General features: G+C 38.8%; 1 protein-coding gene across 1 annotated transcript in view; it reads right to left on the bottom strand.

Moving 5' to 3' along the window:
* Positions 1–21,620, bottom strand: part of LOC121510594 (synaptosomal-associated protein 25-A-like) — an 84,902-nt gene that overhangs the window by 20,665 nt on the left and 42,617 nt on the right. Inside the window, exon 4 of the mRNA XM_041788688.1 lies at positions 8,516–8,564. Within this exon, the coding sequence (XP_041644622.1) occupies positions 8,516–8,564 (49 nt within the window). The remainder of the gene's footprint in view (positions 1–8,515; positions 8,565–21,620) is intronic.

The following is a 21,620-nucleotide window of genomic DNA, read 5'->3' as shown; positions in this document are numbered from 1 at the left end:
CTAATAAAACAGGTGTAAAATCAACATCTTCTGATTCATTATTATCAACTTTAAACCTGAACTAGCTAAGGCTTTATGCTTTAGTCCTGCTGAGTTTTCCAGCTTATACCTCCCAGCTACAAAAATACAAAAAGTTTTTTGTTGTATCACTCCAGGAACAACAGTATGTCTGACAGTTTGGGAAGAAACAGTGTTATTTTGGATAAAAACTGGATAGGCGTTTTTGGTCAATTTTACCCAGAATTTAAGGTTTAAATGACCAGACCTCTGCAGCCAAAAAATGTGCAAAACATTGAGAAAAAGCAGCATTTTATTCCTAAAAGTTGAGCTGTCTGTAGCTACAGAAAAGGCTACAAAGCAGATGGCTAAAATGTCGACATCAGACTAAAGACTGGTGAAAAATTGTTCTGTCAGATTATTAAACAATACACAGAAGCTCACAGCAGTTTACTGTACAACTTAAGAATATTACTTTTGCTGCTTGTCTCCTTATCTGACTTAATTCTCTTATTTTCTAATCTTCAGGATAAGAGATAAATCTTTCTCTTTTTATAAGATGCTTTTATTCTTTACTCAGATATGACAGTAGCTAGAGTCAGAGACTAGAGAGAGAGAAGTGAATGACACGTGGAGTCGCCCACTGTGAGGACAACAGTATCTCTACATGAAGAGAGCAGACACAACCACTCAGCTGTTGTTTGTCCAAAGGGACAAATGGAAGAGCTAAGGAGAAAGGATCAAGAGCTGGGATTAAGATGTGTTTTCAGCCACCTGTAAGGTAGAATCTGCCACCTCAGTGAGTGGGACCACAAATTGCTTCACACGGCCACTAAATGGCCTCCAGCAGTAATAATCCGGGCAGACTGAGGGATTGAGCAACAAGAGGAACGTGAGAGAAAGAGAGAGGCATTGTTTATCTCCTCAGCCACGGACAACCAGGCTCGACTTAAAGCCTCCTCTCTGAGGGAGGATTACAGTCCATGGGCCTCCCCCTCCCCCTCTCCTCTCTTCCCCTCCCACTCTGCCCATCACTCAAGAATATTAAAAGATTCAAGATAACGAGAAATGAGACAACACGCCTTTATCTCTGCAGATATTTTACTTTTAGCCAAAGCGTTTCAGACTTTAACTAATAATAGAGATGATGGTCATGTTCTATTCAAGTCCCAATGAACTGTGATATCTGTTATATTTAGTTCATTATATTAGCTCTTATGAATGTTGCTGTCTGCACCTTGTTGTCTTTATATGCCATTTAAGTATAAAAAACATTCCTTTAGAGGTTTATATAAAGCAGACTGCACTGAATAATCAGTGTGATTGTAAAACAGCATGTATCTTTTAATTAGTACATTTCATTTCAAGACACCTAAAAGTAGATTTGACTTGACAGACTGGCACTACAAGTAATTCAGGCCTTTTCTTCCATCTTTGTCCAGTAATAATCATTCATTTTATTGTTTCCCCACAAGATTCTGATTCATTAACTTGTGAAAACAACGCTGACTTTCCCAGGGAAGTCAATTTCAGTTATTTCTTATTACTTGTTTGAATAAAAACTGATTAATTTACCCCGTTATCTCTATATAACATGTTTTCTTGTGCTAACAGGATCATTTATCTTGTGATCTAGGAAAGAAAACAACAGGCTGTACACTATGACAGGCCAGAGAGAATAAAGCACCAACCACCATAGATGAACAGAATCATTAGAAAAACCTGAAGGACAGTAAGACTCTGCTATGCTCCTGGAAACAAGAGTGGTAAATTTACAACGTGTTAACAGGTGCTGTGTGAGAAAAGCTTGGTTTTCATCCCATAACCTCTAATTATAGGTTGTTTTTGATTGGGGTGGCATAAATGACGTAAAAGAAACATGGAGCAGGAGGCAGGTGAAGCAACAGCTTTCTGTGCAACAGCGTCCCTTCATTAAGTAGTAAATTTAAACAACTCTGGTAGCTGTGACACCAGGTTTTCATGTTAAGGTGATTATCTTTTATCATTTTAAACAGTCGGACTCAAACGCCTCATTTTCAGCCTGCTTTGGTTCTGTTTAGACCCTGATGTGGGTTGCTACTCGGGCTCACTGAGGCAGAGCTGTAATCCATCAGCCCTGACTGAGGTGTAATTCAGGTCAACATGCAAGTAACAGCCGAGCAGGAAGGGACTCATTAGCTGCAGTGAGACCTCCAGTGCAGGTAATTCATCACTGTGAGGAATGACAAATCTCCTCCTATGTATGACCTGTGTGTGTGGATGTGCATGCATGTAAAGGGTGCAGAGATTACAGCCAAACAAGGCTAGAATTATCACAGGAGCTGCAAATTTATCTGGCACTTTCAGAGGGAATTATATAAAAATGGTGGCTCTTATAGTAGCGTTTAGTCATGGTTAATGTGAAGAATTGTAATTGTAGAAGAGAAAATTTTAAATAAAAGTCCATCCAAGTTGAAGGCCCAGTCCCTTTTAAAAGCCTGGTGTTGATGCATGTTTTATTCAATAATGGCAGGTTTTAATTAGAGATCCTTATGTATTTAGTGTTAAAATATAACACGTTTACACAGCTCTATAAATAAGCACAGCACTCATTAGTGACCATATTATCCAGGGTCTCCCTCTCCTCAGTGCAGCAGGTTGGCAGAAATGGGCTGTCTTATGAAAAAACACCATTTAAGTAATTTGTAATTTAATAAGATCATTAATATCCTGATTTGTAAACAGCTCAATATTTGTTCTGGCTGGAAAATTACAGTTTATTATATTTGCCATCTTTGCTGTGCACTGGTTTAATTTGAAGATAATTAAAGGCCTGTCTCATATTTTTCATGGGCTGCAATAAATCAAAGCATTATCAATTAAGTTAAGTTCTTAATCAGATGTTGGCACATTTGAAAAGTGGAACATAGATAACCATTAATCTGCCAACAAAGATGGTAACTTAAAGGTTAATGACTCATCTATATTAATAATTAGCTATGGCTAACATTACCATTGAAAGGATTTAGACGCCAAGACGCAGCTTTTTGAAATTTCTATAGTTTAGTTCATAAGCAGCCACGATGACTTATAAAATAAACAAATTATGGATTTTTTTATACATCAACACTGTTTTTCACTCTACTGGCACCGGAATTAGCTACACTATGGACAAAAGTACGTTTCAGATGGTGGAAGCATTTAGGAACAACAGTAACGAAGTGGAAGACCTATAAATCACAGAGCAGGGTCAACGACTGCAAATGCACATGGTGCTTAAAGTCGCCAACTCTGCTGATTCCATAGCTGAAGGGTTCTGAACCTCCACTGGAATTAATGTAAGCACAACAACTGTGCAGCAGGAGCTTCATTGAATGGGTTTCTATGGTTGAGCAACTGCATGTAAGCCTCACAAAGGTTCCATTCCACCATTCAATGGTGTTGAGTGGTGTTAAGGAGACGGTGGAGAGGTGGAAACATGTTCTCTGGAGTGACGAATCACGCTTCTCTACTTGGAAGTCAGATTAGTTTGGTGGATGCCAAATGTTACCCATCTGACTGCTTTGTGCCAACTTTGAAATTCAGTAGAGGGATAATGGTATGGGTCTGTTTTTCCATATTTGGGTTTGACCAGCTAACTCAGTGAAGGGCTGTCTTTATATTTTAGCATACCAAGACATTCTGGACAATGCTATGCTTCCTAACCTTGCAAAGCAGATGGATATGCCTGTTTCCATGTTTCACACTGGCGAATCCATCTTGCAAAACTCCCATCTGAACCATTTGGGCTCGGTTAGAAAGTGACAGGACCAATCAGCGTCAAGGGGGCAGTACTTTTGGGTGTAGCGGAGTCATGATGAAAGCAAGCAGCAACAAGAGGCCAGTAATAATCTGGGCAGACTGAGGGATTGCCAGTGCAATTATGGCAGAAGACATTAGCGGAAGACATTTATCAAAACTTGATGGCTTTCTTTCATTCAAAGAAGAACAAAGAACAGCAGTGAGTGGTTTTCTTTTTAAAAAGGACAAAAGTCGTGTACTGACATATCTACAGACGCCATGGTGCACGTTATGCTGTTCTTTAAGAAGTTTACTCCTTTGGTAGGGGCGCAGCTCCGTAGCAGCTTGACTGGATCCCCATGCACAAAGCAAGGACTATAAAGACATGGTTCGGTGTGGAAGAACTTGACTGGCCCACATAGAGCCCTGACTTCAATCCCATCGAGCACCTTAGGGCTGAACTGGAACAGGGATTGTGATTGCAGCCCCTGACCTCATAAATGCTCTAGAGTGTGCCCAGCCTCAGTCAGTAATGCACTGGTGCCATATAGTCATTAGAAGTCCTACAGCTCTCACAGAGTTTCCTTCTCTCTCCTTCTTGGCATGTGAAAAAAAGTGAATTTTAGAGGCAAAATGATGCACAGGAAATAGAATTTACTGGTATTTACAACATTAAAATTAATTTCAAATGTCAGTAATGAATTATTAATGGATTAAAAGATGTGTGCCCAGCTCTGACTTTAACCAAAGATCAGTAGAAAAGAAACAGTAGAAGAAGAATGCAAAGGTCAGAAGAGAGGAGTAAAGGCAATGAGGAGAAAACAAGAGAAGAAAAAGAGGAAGATAGAAGGAGACAGATGGGGGATCAGGTTAAGAGGACATTTGCTGGGAGGCAAAGGTAATTTAAATCTGTGAATTGATTGCTGTCCTGCGCTAACAGCATTGCGCTGTGCTCTGTGTCAGCCGTTACTCTGGGAAGAAGAGACATCAGGACAAGAAGAGACAGAGGGGAAACGGGCTATATGTTCCTCTGACAGGCCAATTAGGCTGCTCATTCAGGCATGGAGCTGAGCACAAGCCTTTAGTAACACACATGCATACACTCACATCATCTGCATATAACTGGACCTGCATTAAATATGGCTTACATGCACCTACAGAGCCTCAGTCACTTGGATGTTGGTGTGTAAAAAAGTGACTCTAACCAAAGCTTACAGTCACACGATTCAAGTTTCTACATTCAGTGAAGACTGCTGGACGGATCAAATCTGTGACCTCTGTCTCTAAAATGATGTTTAGAATAAAAAAGTGACATCTGAGATACAGCGCTGAATCAGCTGACAGACAAAAGCTGAGAGAAAAAGACAAACGTGGCAGCTTTTGTTTCGCTCTGTCCTGACTTTAAGGTACAACAGTGACGAGACATCCAAACGATATTAAATTAATTTACCTCAGTAAGCCTCAGTAGGCTTTGATCAGGGATTTAAGCTGTTTGGCTTCTTTATCCAAGTAAAGTTTGAGTGACTTCTTTAGACAGTCTCATATTAAGGTGTTGTTTGAGGAATGCTAAGCTCTCTTGCAGCATTTTTGGAACATTTTAATTCCTCTTGATAAATTCAACCAAAAGGCCTTTATTTTGACTTTCCAGTTAGCCTGAAACATTGTTTAAAATTCCTTAACATGCCTTTATTAGAATGGAAAACTAAAAATAGATGGTGTTTGTTACTTGTAAGTTGAAACTCAGAGTGAAAATGATGAAAATGTTGAAAAACATCCACCTTTCAGAAAATGGGTGCTGAAACAAATCAAATACTGGAGTGTTTTTTCAACAACAAACTTGGCAGGCATGTTTTGGGGACCTCTGAGACCAATGTTAACCTGTCTGAAAAGGGTGAAATATGTGACCTTTAAAAACTTTTACGTAATCAGTTACAACAAATATTTCAAGTATTTTCCACAACTCAGGGAAATTCACTTTATCGCTCACAATACACTATTCTACTTATTACATGATAACTTAATTAGGAAATCAATTATTTGAAAGAAATTACTAATTTTGAACAGATTTCATTCGTTTGTTGGAATCTACAATTAGAGCTGTGTCAGTAATGAAGCTAGCTGTCAGTCCTCACATTAAACAGAACACTTCCACTATGGCACTGATCATCAACTGGCGGCCTGAGCTTCCTGTCCAGCCCTGGAAAGATCATTAAATTCAGAAAAGGAGGAAAAGAAGATGTTGTGGTTTTAAGAGAGTCCTTTGGCTTTAAATGTCTGCAGCTGTTTAATCCATCCCACAAACAATTAAGAGTAACATAGTTTTAGAAGAACTTAAAATTCCATCTGTTTTTACTGAAATTTACTGTCATAGGATTATGGTTGGCAGAAGTGCTGCAAAAATGACCAGATAAAGTGGTGAAAAAAGGGTTAGAGAGTAGCAAAAGTGGCAAAATGGTTTGTGGAGTGGCACAAAGGGACAGAAATTGGCAGAAAAAGTTGTGAGAATAGGTTAAAATGTAGTTAAAAATGTTTAAAGAGGAAAAAAGGGGCAAAAAGTATCAATACTTTGTTACAAATACCAAAAAGTAGTGCAAAAAAGTAACTAAAAGGGGTTAAAAAGTGGCAAAAATGGATAAAAGAATGGCACAGAGGGGATAAAACATACAGGAAAAGTGGTTCAAAAGGGGTTAAATCTTGCCAAAATTGTGTTAAAGAGGCAAAAAGTATTAAAAAGGGGTTAAAAGTGTCAAAAAATGAGTTAATACTAGTACTAAATCACAACTGGGGAGGGCCCATTCTCAGGCCTGTCTCCTTGTGGCCTGCTGCATTATAGATGATAGGGATAGATCTCACTGGTAATGCCTAAAAATATTCTGCTTTGTGAAATAAAATACAAATACTACTACAATAATATTTCAATCAGACCAAAATATTTATTCAGTTTTTTGTTAATGTGGAAGTCCAGCCCCCAGAGTTTCTGTCGAAACTAAATCTGGCCCTTGCTGCACTGCTGCACTATGGTAAAGTGAGACATGATGAAAGATCTACCTGATTGAGTTTCTCTGCTTTGTCACTGTTGGAGTCTGCTGACATTTTCTTTTCCATAATTCATTTTAAAAACATCACCATATCCAATAACACATTTAGCTACATGTTCACTTCATCTAACCTGACACGCCAGATTGATTTGTTTCACACATCCATCTGGAAAACCACTCATAGACAGTGTTTGGGAAAGGGCAGAGCCTTTGAAAAAATCCGTGGAGGGTGATTGGATGAATGTTCTGTCTGTCACATCTTTACAGGCCAATCAGGGCAACAAAACACGTGTAGTAGCCACTACCAAGGAGTAAATCCATAGAGAACTGCATAACGCAAACCATGGCAACTGTAGACGTGTCAGTACACGACTTTTGTCGTTTTTGAAAAGGAAACAAATCACTGCTGTTCTTTGTTTTTCTTTTAACGACGAAATGTCGTGAAGTTCTGATAAAACTGGTGCTTTAGCAGCATCCACTCTCATGTCTTCCACCATATTAGCACAGGCTTCTTGTTACTGCTTGCTTTCATCACGCCTCCGTCGCACCCGAAAGTACTGCCCCTCAACGCTGGTTGGTCCTGTCACTTTCTAACCGGTTTGCAAGATGGATTTGCCAGTGAGAAACACGGAAATGGCCGTATTATCTGCTTTGCAAGATTACACTTCATCTTCAGTTTTCGATATTTCTCTGAAATACTGTACAGTTTTTAGTCTTTCTTCCGTCCTTTTCTCTTCTCCACACCAAACAGACCAACTTCAAACACAAACATCAATGGTGAGCTTCTCTTTGTGATGGTGTCTCCTTAACTATGCCATCTTTCCAGGGACAGCTGACTGTTTGCATGTATAACTAACCAGCCAATCTGAATCCCATTTAACACAGCTGTGTATAAAACCTACAGAGCAATCTGTAATAAACTTAACAGTAACTGGCAGGGAAATATGAAGTGCCACAGGCCACTTTCGCAGAGCTCACTTTAGCTTCACCAGATCTCTTCTGTCCCATCATGCATCTCAGTTTGTTACACCCTCATATGTTACTTAAGCAGCTTCATATTTTCAGACTGATGGCCAAGTTCTCCAAGCGACCAGTAAACTCTTATGGGTAAAAATGGTGAATGGTCTTTAATTCTTGATGGCAGACATGGAGAGGAAGTGGAGGAGTACGAGAGTGAGAGCATGTGTTTGTCATTACCAGTCAAACTGATCAGTCTCCCCTCTTAGAGAAAGGATGACAGTAAAGTTTATCTCTGACGTTCTGACCTCTGACCTTTCAGTCAGTCAGTCAAGTGTCCTGGAAAACATGGCAGCCAGGTTGTAGAGAGCATGGTTAAAAACAGTTATTCATTTCCTTTAAAGTTGCTTGTAACAGTGTAAAGTAATAAAATACATCTAAGATATGACAAAATTTTGTGTAGATGTGGTTATCTTACAAGCAGCGAGCATAAAAATGTGGTAAAAGGGAGGCAAAGCAGAAAGCTAGCTCAGTCTAGTCACATAAATCACATCGTCTGCAGCAGTAGTTTCTTTTAAAGCTTGGAAGCAGCTCATCAAAAGATTAGATTTACTTCTGCTTTTGTAGTTAAAAAACAATAGTTATTTTAATTGGAGACTGATATACTGGACTCTTGGATTAAACAGCATGAAGAAGCAGCAAAGAAAGAAGAAGAAACGTGTAGGCAGGTAATAGAGGGATAGAGCTCTCTCCCTAAAACTTACCTCCCTGCTCATCCAACATGACCAGAGTCCTGATGCCAGCATCTTTACTCTAACAGACACAGAAAGAAAAAAAGAGGAGGGAAGACAAGAGGGAGGAATAAAGATGACAGATCAGTAAAAGCAAACAGAGCCGAAAAAAAGAACTGTTATAGACAAGCAGAGAAGGTCAAAATACAGTTAAAGTCAGGTGTAACTAGGCCAGCTTGACTTCAACTGTACAAAGTAATTCAGCATTTGGGGAAATTTGCCCTCTTGCCAAAAGTTTGACTGACAGTCAAATATTCTGTTTTGTATGTGACAGTAGAGCCAGAGGGTTTGCTCTGACTTACATAGTTTTGCATACAAACCAAGGTGTACATTGCTGTGTTGCAAAATCAAGCTAATACTGCAGTTCTTGAGTGTCTGCATGAGTCTGGCTTTGGCGGCTTCCCCAGTAGCTCCCATGTTAAAATGAACACTCTGACAGCAGGAGTAAACATGTTTGCAGTCCAGTTAAAGACTAAACCTCTTTTCTTTTCCCATATATACTGCTAAGGGGTTAATACTATTTTATAACTCAGCTATATTATTTTATAGTGTGCCAGAGTTGCATTAATTTGCATGAAGAGCGGCATGATTGTTCACCATGAGGCTTAAGACCCACCTCAGCTTGTTGCCTGTTTATCAGCTGGCCAAATATTCATTCAGTATTTCCAATATGGTGACTGGCCACCATCTTTAGACTTCAAAATTCACAGACTTTGTCCCTTATTCATAAAGTCTATGATAAAAACTGAAAACAGAGGGATCATCCAGATCCGGTCCATGTGAAAAATGGTGTAATCCTTATCCAAGACCATCAGTAGCAAAGGTTCCTTCACACCCTACTGACACATCATACACATGCATTTGGTAGAAACAGTCTTCTTCCTGTCATGAATGCTCTGGTTGGATTTAGGAGTAAAAAGAAACTACAATATGAAGTTTAAAAATGGTGTTCATCATTTTGAAATGCTGTCTCCTAACTTTGGTAAATTAATAAACAATCAGAGGTTAAAAGGTAACTGGTAAACAGCTACAACATGCTCCTCTGTCAGTCAACTAAAGGCCGATGAAGGTCAAGATGTGTCTGACATTTGACATTAGTATTGGCTGGAAGTTTGCGAGGTGGTCCAGCAAACCCATTAGCTTTCCACTAAGCTAACTTTGAAAGCTAACTTTGGCGTTGTTACATTACTCATACTGTGACTTTCTCTTTACCTCTGAATCACTCTCTTTTGAATCCCAACATTTTTTGAGGTACACCCTATTATTATGAACGTACATGAAATAAGCTCAGGAGACCAAAGTCATGCATGTTTTTAACCTGGCTGTTAGCATGTTTCTTTGTGCTGTAAAACAGATGTGGTGACGGGCTTTCATGCTGATTCTCTGACTTTTGCTGCAGGCCTCATGGACACCTCAGGATATGCAGCTTTTATACTTTTGCATCGGTCAAATTTTTAACAAACACAGATTGCCTGTTGGCCAACTTTCACATTACAGCCATTAGGCTTACATCACAGAATATTTAAATTTGTGCAAATGTGTGAGAACCAAGGGTTGAAAAGCTTTTTTAATTACAGTTTTTAAAAGAAAATCAATCTAGCTAGATGTTCCAATGCAGCAAATGATAATGATGAAAAACTGAGTCATGCATATGTGCAGTAAACTACAGTTTTTACTAGTGTTAAATTAAGACTCCAATGGCTAAGGATTCCCCATCACAACTGATATCAAAATGTCCATTTTACACCCAATATAAGCAGATTTTTAGCCAGGTACAATAATGATTTTAGTCTAATAAACTGTCTTTAATGGGTTGAATATTTTTTTATTACTCAACTGTTTTGATTATTGTAACAACAGACTCATGTTTAAGTAGGTCTGTGCCTGTTTGCCAGGATACTGGAGGCCTGCCTCACCTATTCTGTTCAAGGTTTACTGGCAGGTCAGTGGAGATAGCATTATAAAAATGAGAAAAGCTGTGGTTTGGCTCCATAATGTCTTGTCAGAAACTAATGGATGACATCAGTGAGACTTCGTCCATGTTTTATAAAGTCTCGGGATGTTTTGCCCTGTTTTCACGGTTGATGCTGGAAAAAAAAAAACCTCTGTTTCCAAATGCAACCATTTCCCTTCACACAAAACAGTCAACAGTCATCGGGGAAAAAGGAAATTTGGAGAATATCAATTATCATTTGACCCTAGATTTGAAAACTTTTAAGGAAATAAGACAGCAGAGAAAAAGAAAGAAATCAAGGATCATCATGAAAATCTTTCTCTAAAATTGTTTGAAGATAAAGAAGGACAGTTTCTGGTATACAGCTTTTGCATGTTAAGATTTTAACCAACCAAAGAAAGCCATATCAGTAGAGATACTCTGCAAACGTAAGTCTACAATGCCAAAATAGATAACAGTGTTATGCATAGTTTCAGTGGTTTTTATAGGTATTCCTTAGTTCTCTGATTGACTACCTGTCCTCCCAGGTTCATTCTGCAACCGTTTTAGCAGTAGTCTTATCTTAGATTTACACATAAACAACCAAATTTTCTCAAAGCTCAAAGGAAACATGAAAACCCAAATGTACTCATTCTTGTTGTGGCACAGATTCTGTGGATAAACTGGTCCACCAAATGGCATGTGCTATATTTGCAATGTTCACTGGGCTGGTACCAGAGATTTGTTGACAAAGCTCCAGTAATGTAACATTCAGATTTGGCTTAGAGAGCTGGCACCCGCTCAAACACACAATCACACACGCTGAAACATTCATGCAGACTCATGCGCTGTTATTTTTCTGTGCACGCATACGCCAGGCTCCATCACATAATAGCACAGTCCAGTAAGCACACAATAAGCACATTATTAAGCACTGTGCTCATAATAAAAACAACAGCTTGGTGCTGGAGGCTTCCTCTGACGGATATTAAGGACTAAAGGCCGTTCAGTTCACGCGTCAGATACTGTGGATCAAAGCGTGCTCTGACCTTCTTGGAGCGGTGATAGATAGTGAGCAGCGCTGGAGGCCACTTAGACATGCCACTGATATTAGTATCAATCAAAGCGACTGGCAAAGAGACCCGCCTGTGGTCATACTGTATCAGTGAGGAGGTAAAATGTTTGGGGTAAAGTTTCTCTAGGTGAATGTTAAAAACAGAACAGGAAATATATTTTATTTAGATTCTTATTCTTTTTGACAGGAGCTTCAGAAGAGCTAGTGTTCACAATAGTTTTGTGTGTTCCTTTCAAGCTTGTTTACCTCATAAGGAATCATGGGAAAACCAAAGATATGAGAGGGCGATCAGGGCTGCTGAACCACAGGAGGGGATATCTGACCACGCCAGCTGGCACAGTTTAATGTGATGACCTCAGATGTCTCTGTACGGCTGGTTAAACCCACACATGCACACTTAAAGACAGAGCATTAGGTCGTTTTCACACTTTCATCTGATACAATGACTCACAGAGACGCCGGCACAGACTTTGTGATATTTTTACTGTTGCTCCTAAAATAATCTCCTGCCCAGGAAAAGAACATGAAAGGTGATGACAACTTATCAAGAGATTAATAGAGATGAATATTTAAAGCTCCTCTTTTGTTCTTTACTTCTATTTTAAGAAGCAGCGCTGGTGTACGGCATTAAAAATGTGAGATTTGAGCCCATTTAGATGACTTTAAAGTGTTGCTGCTAAATTCAGGTGGAGCTCGGGTGAATTCAGAATGACTTAAGGTAATAAGGTTGACTTGATACCACATTTTTAAACTTTGACATGATGCTAAGAAAAATCAAACAATCCCAATATCCATTTCAGTGCTGAAAAAGTCAAACTCCTGCTAACTGTCTAAATTGCACAAAAAATTTAGTGCCAAAACATTAGCTCTGTATTTGTGTACTTAGACCCTTGGTCAAGACCCAAAAGTGGGTTTTGAAATTGTGTTTCGGAAAAGATATGTAGCCAAATGTCTATGATGTGCTTTTATTATAAAATATATGTCTCCATCTCTTTTTTTCCATCTCATAGTTTGTTCCATTCCAAGTCCAATAACATTTTGTTGTGATTATGTGGAAAAAAAAAAAAAAAGGAAAAAATTTTAGTTGTGATTTGACATTAAGAAAGTGGTGGTGGGTCCCGAGGCTAGTTGACAACCACTGAATTAGACAGTGTCATCTCCTCTGCTCTCTGTCCGTTTTTAAGTGAGAAAAAAAATTAGTTTTGCATCTTAATGAGCTGCCCAAAGTTGTGGAAAAACATCTGTATTTGCTGATCTGTGAAACTGACATGAAGTTCGATGCTCCCTCTGTTTGATTCGCGTTAGGTTCAGTTAAAAATATATCTGAAGAGCATTGACAGGTTGCCCTGGCTCTGTGGAAGCTCTATCTTAGGTTTGGGTTCCAAGTTCTGACGTTGAAACATGTTTGGTTGTAGCTTTAGTTGTGCCATAGTTTGGTTGAGATGTAAGGTCCAGCTCAGCTAGTAGAGCTTAACATCTATACTAAGCAAGAAATGACATTTTGAGGATTTGAGCCGCCTCAGCAGTGTGGCCTCTTGTGACTATCAGTTTAAAATGACTCCTGTTAACCATCGTTCATCCACAATCAGCCTTAAAAACAAAGATGAAACATTACACAAGCGTCAAAACTTAAGACTCCATACTTAGTCTCTACAGCCACTGAAAAAATAACAAAAGTGACATAGATGTTGAAATTATCATCAATCTGAGGCAATTTCATAATACTCTTTCTGATGAATTAATTTATTCATCTCCACTAATGGAAACTGAAAGAACTTTTATCTCATCGTATCTTCTTAAGGCCATAATCTATAACAGAGAAATCACTGATGATCTCTGCTCTCTGCTCATCCTCCCTGTTATCACACCTTTCTAAACATGGCAACTATATTTTATAGAGAACCAACTTGGAACAAGGTTTAAATGTCATTTATAACCTCGATCCTTCACTTTCTCAACTGGCACAACACCTTTAAACGTTAGTAGTGAATAAGTTTTATCAGAGGATCATACTTAGGCTTAAAACAGTCTAACTTCTTACCATATCTAAAGCTTTGGCACTTTATGATTCTGTGCAACAGAGATGGTTTTGTTTTAAAACCCCATCTACATGTGATAACAACCTCAAAAGGTGGGTGTCTATTCTAGCTTTATTCAATACAGTCACTGGTGGGATTCTCATCCATCAGGTTGTATGTGCATTTACAATGATTTCACCAATGAAATCATATTTAATATAGTTGCCATTTTGCAATGCACTGTTTACCCTTCTCTTTTGCAGTAAGTTTTTCCTTTTTTCATGAGTAGCGCCACCTACTGCTCCTCCTAAGACTTGCATATTTGCAGTGGATGAACCACAAACTCTAAAATTCACATTCTTTGGCCTAATTTCCATTAAATCCTTTAAATTTTGGGATACATTTGGATAGAAACCATAAAACTGTAACACTGTCCTGCACAAGTGAAATTAAGAGAGGCCATAGGTAGGAGAAAAGAACTTATATTCAAAATGAAAGGAAGAAAACAGTGAAAATAAGGACTTAAGACAACAGATGATAACAAGAGCTGTGTTGACATTAAGACAGAGTCTTCTGGAGCTCTGTATTGATTTTCCATTGAGACATCCACTCTGCTGTCTCCTCTAATCTATTCTAATTTAGTCACGGTGGAGACAGTGACTGAACGTCTACCTGCTGTCCTGCTGTTGTTCAACCAGCACCTCGTGTATATCTGACAAACACAAACATATAAGAGACATTTGAGATAAACATAAATCTTATGAGCTGTTATTATTTAAGGTGACCGTGCCAAGGTGCAGTAGCCACAGCTTGGTGTTTACATGCTGTCTTGTCCAGTCCCAGTTCCTGATAAGTTGCCCAAAAAGGCATCATGAATCATGTTTTACTTTAAAAAATGTTAAACCAAATACTGTAAAGTGGACAATATTTTAAAAAAGAACACCTGAAGATAAGAAGGACACATCTTTAACAGAAATCTTTCTGGGATTCAACCCAAGCAGTCAGATGCTAAAGTTATTCAGACTGTTGATAATCGTATTTCTTTTTAGATGCTGGGTTATAGTAACGCTAGTCTATAAAGTGACTCAACCACTGCATCAGAGATGTATGGAGCCCAGGAGGTGGAATGAACATGTTTTTTTTTAATACGCATGTGCATTTTATTATCTCACATGTGCGTTTTATTTGTAACTCGTGAGCGCGATTTTCTCAGTATGTCGCACGCACGTTTTATTCATGTGTGAGATACTGAGAAATCGCACGTACGACATCCGAATAAAACGCACGTGCGAGATACTAAATCGCATTTGTGTATTTAAAAAAAACAAAACAAAACGTTAATGTCAAGTCCTGGGCTCTGTAGAGATGTGGGGTATTTCCTTACATTTCACCCATTTTTAAAGGTAAGGTAAGTTACATTACTGTTAGGCTGCAGATATGTTTGCTTTTATAGCTCTTTAGTGTTTCATGATGCTCTGCATCCCCTGGGTCTGTTAAGAGCTTCAGCAGTGCAAGGTATCAACTATAGCGCTACTTTGTTGCCAGATGCAGTATACACATGACCAGTTGGGGCAGTATGGAGTTAGACAGGATGTGACAGAGTCAACACAGCAGCAGGAACAACAGTGGCAGAGTCTGCTATCCACAACATCCTGCTGTCAAATTATAGCTGGCGACTGACATGCTGTATTTTTGAGGACGTCAGAAAGCTCCATGCTTAAATGGAAACAAATCTGGGATGTTATGTTCTTGCATGAAGGAAAATGTTGGAGATATGGAGTGAAGATGACACAGACAGAGAGCCCTGTCCACTCATTAGTTGACTATGACACTATTGATGTGCCATGTTAGTTCTGACCTCAGAATCAACATCATAGTATGCTCCTCGAGTGTTGCCATTTTTATATTTTGCATCCTGCACATCCAGTAGTTGCATGGTGCCTGAGATCTCTGGTGCGCCCTCTAGAGGTAGCATCCAGTACCACATACAGTATAGAGCCAAATATGTGAAGAATACATTGTGTGCACAAATGCAATGTTAAAACGTGATTAAATCTCCAGCCTTAGAAAGCTACATGAATATTTCTGACTTGGACCTGAGGTTTGGTAATTCGTCTACACTGATATACTGTTATATCACTGCCTACATGAATGTAAAATGACATCCATCTTGTGTAATGGATTCCCTCTCCAGTTTCTCTGCTGCACAGTGAGTGATGAAATCCTATCTCTTCCTCACACCACACTCATCTTAGTCCTTGTTGCTATTACAGCCATCTCTGCCTGTTTTATGTCCATCTTTCTTTTATCAGGTTTCCCTTCGAGCCACCACCCAGAGTCTCATTTCTGCTCTGTTCTGCTGCAGGCCTGCTGTGGAGATAACACTTTTCATATGAGCTTTAATATCTTAGTATCTTTCCCTGAAAAAGATTTTTTCAGAGAAAAGGGTATCAAAGGTGTTGCACTGCAGAGTCTGTTCATTTCCTACAGGTTTCATAGCGCCACATGACTCTACGACTGATGCATTATTTAAAAATGGCAATGGTAAAAGATTTTAATCCAAAGATTTCCATTGCAAGACTTTCCTTTTACTTATTAATCAGAAAATTAGGAAAATGCCATATAAGAAGAAGAAACCACCAGGCGCTTGTTAGCCATTGTGCTTAGAGAGCCTTGGGTTGCCAACGGTTTTAGTACCATCTAAGTCTGATGCGGAAATGTAGCATTAAAGTAGGATGTGTGTATTTGGTCTGTAGTTTCAGTAAACCTGCACTAAACTAAGATTTATTTTTTGACATTTAATGCCTTTGTTTAGAGTCGAAAACTGAGCAGACAGAGAGAGTGAGGACTGATGTGCAGGAAAGGAGCCACATGCTGATTTGATCCCAGGCTACCCCCTTTAAAGACCCATTACCCCAGGATACCAATGCCGCTACAAACTGTACTGTTATGGAAGTTTACAATACAGGATGTCTGCAATCATGGAGTGGAAGAAGATTAGTAATTTACAGCTCTAAATCGACCTTTACACTGCACTTATCATCAGAAAAATTCTGCACACATGGAGTCAGATCCATACACTTTATGAAACTGTGTTTTTTTCCCCTGTTAAACAGATTCACCTGGTGTAGAGGTGATCAATGTTATAAGTTACTCAGTCCTGCAGACCTGGTGTCTATCCAGGTGAAGGGAGACAAGAGTCTAGAGAAGTCTTGTACTGAGCTAAGAGGCTAGCTGAGCCCCTTTTACCAAAAAAAAAAAAAAAAAAATCAACTTTTTGTCATAAACATGTTTTTTCTTCTAAAGAGTTATTTTGGAGCTTTCAATGCCCTTTTTTCATAGAGGAGGACAGTGGATACAGTCATAAGCAGGGATGAGAGAATGGGGGACAGACACAGGCTTGACTTGAACCCGAGCCGCCAGCATACATGGGGCGCGCCTTAAACCACCAGGCTATCTGCGCCCTGCAAACATGCTTTTAACTGAAACAGTCATGTACTATCAACCAAATAAACCCATTCACAAAGGGGCCTGCTCTCTAAAACGAATCAATGAGAGCTTTAGCTAGCTCCCACTTGAGTGCCAGTTTCCTTTCCTCCATCGTTTGTCGTTATTTAATCCACATTTAAAAAGCCAAACTGTTACCAAATAAAGAGCCGTTTGGGTGTCAAACATCCAGCTGTACTTGATGTTTGACTCTCAAATGGAAGACCTCTCCAACTGTGGAATCAGCAGAGTGTTGGTGACTTTTACCATTCCCCTTCACAGTCATTGACCCTGCACTGTGATTTCATGTAGTCCTCCACTGCTTTTGTTCCTAAGTGGTTCCACTTTCTAATAATATCACTTACAGTTGACTGGAAATATCCAGGGCTGAGATCTCACAAACTGTAATTGCAAAGGTGGCGTCCATCACAGTACCACACTTGAAGTCACTGAGCTCTTCAGAACGACCCATTTTGCATCACAAATGTTTGCAAATGGAGATTGCATGTTAGCTGCTTGATCTTATACACCTGTGGCAACAGGTCTAATTTGGAACACCTAAATCAATAATGAACAGGCCAAATACTTTTGTCCATATAGCTTATAAATTTCATGATGTCATATCCTAAGCTAACTTTGCCATATTTACATAAATTGATCTTTGAGCCTTTGTCCACATGGCTGACAGCATTGTCCACCAGTTTATCAATCTTAGACAGAGATCTTATTCTGATACATGCTGCAACCGTTATCTTAAAATCTGCATCATAACTCTGCCTCAGTTATCAATTGACCTGACCTACTTTTGAGCCACTCTGCTCTTGATGATCCCTTCCTCTCCCACTGATGTCTCCCTCTGACACTGTAGTGGAGAGTGATGCCTCAAAGATAAAGAGCTCACTCGCTTTACAAATAAGAAACTCTTTCTGCTGTTGTTGTAAAAATCTAGTGACATCTCAAAGTTTAGACCAAGATTATACGAGGCAAATATGGTGGTTATTTAAAGCTTTTATGGGGTCATTTCTATAATGGAGATTTGGTTATTAGTTCTATGGAAATGGCTTTGGCTGTGGTGGTGGGACCATAAGACCTCTTTATGACAATATTATCACATATAACTCAGCTATGGGTGCTAATCAGATAAAATACATTTATGAAACCGTCAGATTGTTCTGTACTTGAAAAACCCAAAACACGTCATTTCTGTGTAAGCAACACTCAGTTTTATCTTCAGTGATCTCTCAGTCTTTTTGTGTTTATGTTTGGAATTGAACGTCTCGGTCGGCTGATGGTAGGAGAGCCACTCTGACATTTCCTGCTATCTTACAAAATAAAGGTCATGTCATACACTGGTACAGAGAGTGAATTATAGGTCACATTTGCATGAGACAAGGACGCATTACATCAGCCATTCTGAGTGTTTCTGCAGCCTGACCACTAAGTGACATTGTTATTCAGTCTTTATGGACATCACAGGGGAAAAAGGCATGCTCATGTTTCCTGGAAAATACGTCCTTGTGTGTTTTATGGCTTTTACATGTCAGTTATAGATACACGTGTGCTAGGATAATCAAAATGTGCACATAAGGAGACAATCTGCAGCTATACACACTGATATTTAAACATGAACATATATGTTTTATTCAGGATCTGTGAAGTGAGGTTAATGTTATTCAGTGAGAACCCATGCTTGCATTATCATACAGGTTCCTTATGGTGTTCACGCTTCCATTCTAGGGATTAGACAGGTTCAGGAGGAGACTAAGCTCTTATTTAAGGATCATTAACATTGAAACATACAGAGCAGTAACTGTGACTTCAATCCTTTGACAGTCATCAGAGAAAAAAATGTCCAGAAAATGAAAAAGAGATTAAAGAGAGAAGTATTTAGATTTATTCTAAAGGTTGTGTTACATCTTAACTTTAAGTTTGTTTGACTTCTCTGTTTCAGGCACTGATGTTTTACTAAGCAATGCAGAATTACCATTTCAGTGATTGTGCCATAAATCTTAGTTACATAATCTTTCATTATCTTATCAGATATAAATGCTGCTGCAGGAGCCCATAGACCATAAGCTCCGCCTCCTCCATGTTAACAGACGGGACACAGAGCAAACTTTAAAACTGAAATAAATGTCAAGGAAGTTTTCCGCAAACACAGATTCTGTTGTGCTAGACATTATCAAGCTGATTTATGATCAAGTTTCATGTTTCTAAAATCACATCATAGAAGGTTTATCAGCCATTTTGAGGCTTTTTGATCTTTTATTCTTTATTCAAAATATTATTTTGACTCTCTTTATGCTAAAAGCATGCATTTAGGAAGCACTTTTTTTTTTCAATACAAATTTACAGTTTTAATACCAGAGCCTGTAAAGGGTCAGGAAATGGCGATGTACACTTTTTGTATTCACTCTAATTACCAAAAATGGCCCACTGAAACCCATCTAAAGCACAATTTTTGATCCACCAGCCATCATAGTAAAAAAAACACATGCATTTCATGATATTAGACTTTTGTTCTGGAGTCATTGCTTCAAACTTGCAGTTTTCCTGTCCGTCACCAAATATCAGCTGTTTTCCCATATTTGGCATGAGGGGAAATTGCATGCTTCTTTCTTAGGTTCCTATGTGGGCTTTCTTGAAATATTCAAATATAAAAAAATGCATTAAATCAAAGTTGTTTCTCATTATCAAGGTACTCAAGCTGTGATCATTCCCTCCGAAAAAATCCAATTTGCATGTAGTTTTGCCCTTAAACTTGCATTTAAAGGGTTATATTCTGAAAGATTTATCAATATTCAATAGTTACGATCAGGTCTGATCTTGATCAAAATATTAATTCAGAAAAGGGCACATTTCTTATGTAATTTAAAAAAATACTATTTATGTATGCTGTCAATTTTTGTCCACTTACACCCTGAATTTAACAAACTATTAAAATGATAAAATTGAAGAAGAAGTGCTTTAAAAGTTGTTTACCAGTATTAACATATTCAAGGCTGTGATCATATTCTTCAAGGAAATACAATTTTCATGTAGTAGATGAAAAATATCTTATTTTTCATGTGTATTTCGCATTAAAAACATCAGGTTTTTACACTTAAAACTGGAATTTGAAGGGATAAATTCCCCCAAATTAATTAATATTCAATATTTCTGATCAGGTCTGATCTTAATTTTTTTTTTAAAAAGGACTAAAAATATTTCTGTGTATTATTTTTATTGTTATCTGTTCACGCTGCTATTTCTGGTCACAAACACTCTGAATGAAACAGTTCTTCTTTGCAGTAACTGAGGGATAATACATTATTTTTTGGAAAATAATCGCATGTCTTGTTAGGACTAACACCTCTAAACTTAAAAAAAACGTCTGATTTAAACGGACACAAGTATGGACTAAACAGACCAGATAAATCTCTGACATTTAATCTGTTAGTTAGATGTGTTTCTGATTAACAGAAGGGGCGGGGTGTTCACTTTTGGACACCTGTAGGAGTTGTAGGGATGTTGTCCATATTAAAGTACAGTCAGTGATCAAACCTGGTTTCAGAGACGTACTGTATTTTGAGTGTGCGTGCTAGCAGACATGCGGTCAGACTCTGTCAGATGTGGACAGTCCTGAGCAGGCAGGTATCAGCGCTCACATTGATCACAGAACGAGCGTGCTCCCCGCCCTGACTGCTCTCCACTTATTCAATTAGACTAAGTAGACTATAAGCCCATATAAAACAGAGGTCGAGCAGGGTTAGCACGTGTGCACTGTTTACAAGACAGACAGGTGCACAGACTTTCATCAACACATTCACATAAGATTTTAAATTTACTGGCTTCAATTTTTATAACACTGATAAGAGGTCAGCATAGGGGGAGTAAGACTCTATTAAAGTTTTTTTCTGTTTATATCTGCCTTTGCTGCCAAAAAGGTCAAAGACTCTTACAGTCCTTAATAAAATGCTCTCGACCAGAGAGGACGACAAAGACTGCCTGGATGGCTGTGTCAGGAAGCTGTTAAATGGAAATCCCTTGTCTGGGGCTGAGGAAGTATTGATCTTTACGGGGAATAAAGAGAAAGTGCCGAGTGATTCCAGGGGTCTTTTATAAAATGGGGTGGCCTGGACTGTGCCACATAAATGACTGGTCCATCACCTGACAGATGTGGTTGTAATGGAGCTTTCATGATCGGTTACAGCAGGAGAGAGACAGAAATTACTCAATATTTAGGGTGCCATTTTATCTTGAAGCTGTGGTATCAAACAGATCTCTTCTTTTTTTATCACATCCTAATTTGAGGGTGCTTTCACATCTGAATTATTTGGAGAAGTTTTTCTAAAACAAAGGGGAGTTCCTCTTTGGTCTGGTTTGTTTGGACAGATGTGAACACAGCATTCAGACCCTGTTTTGGAAAAAACAAGCCAGCTGAGATTACTTAGATGAGGTGCGTGGCTCAGTTCCAGTGGAATCCTGCAGCGGTCTGTTTACAGTGAGAACACAATCAGCCCAGCAACCAGAACAAATAAGTGGTCAACTCATCAAAATCCAGTAGGAGTATCCTCGTCAGCAGAT

This window comes from Cheilinus undulatus, linkage group 1 (assembly GCF_018320785.1).
Source record: "Cheilinus undulatus linkage group 1, ASM1832078v1, whole genome shotgun sequence".
NCBI lineage: Eukaryota > Metazoa > Chordata > Actinopteri > Labriformes > Labridae > Cheilinus > Cheilinus undulatus.
The sequence above is the reverse complement of the archived record's forward strand: the minus strand, read 5'-3'. Positions and strand labels throughout refer to the sequence as shown.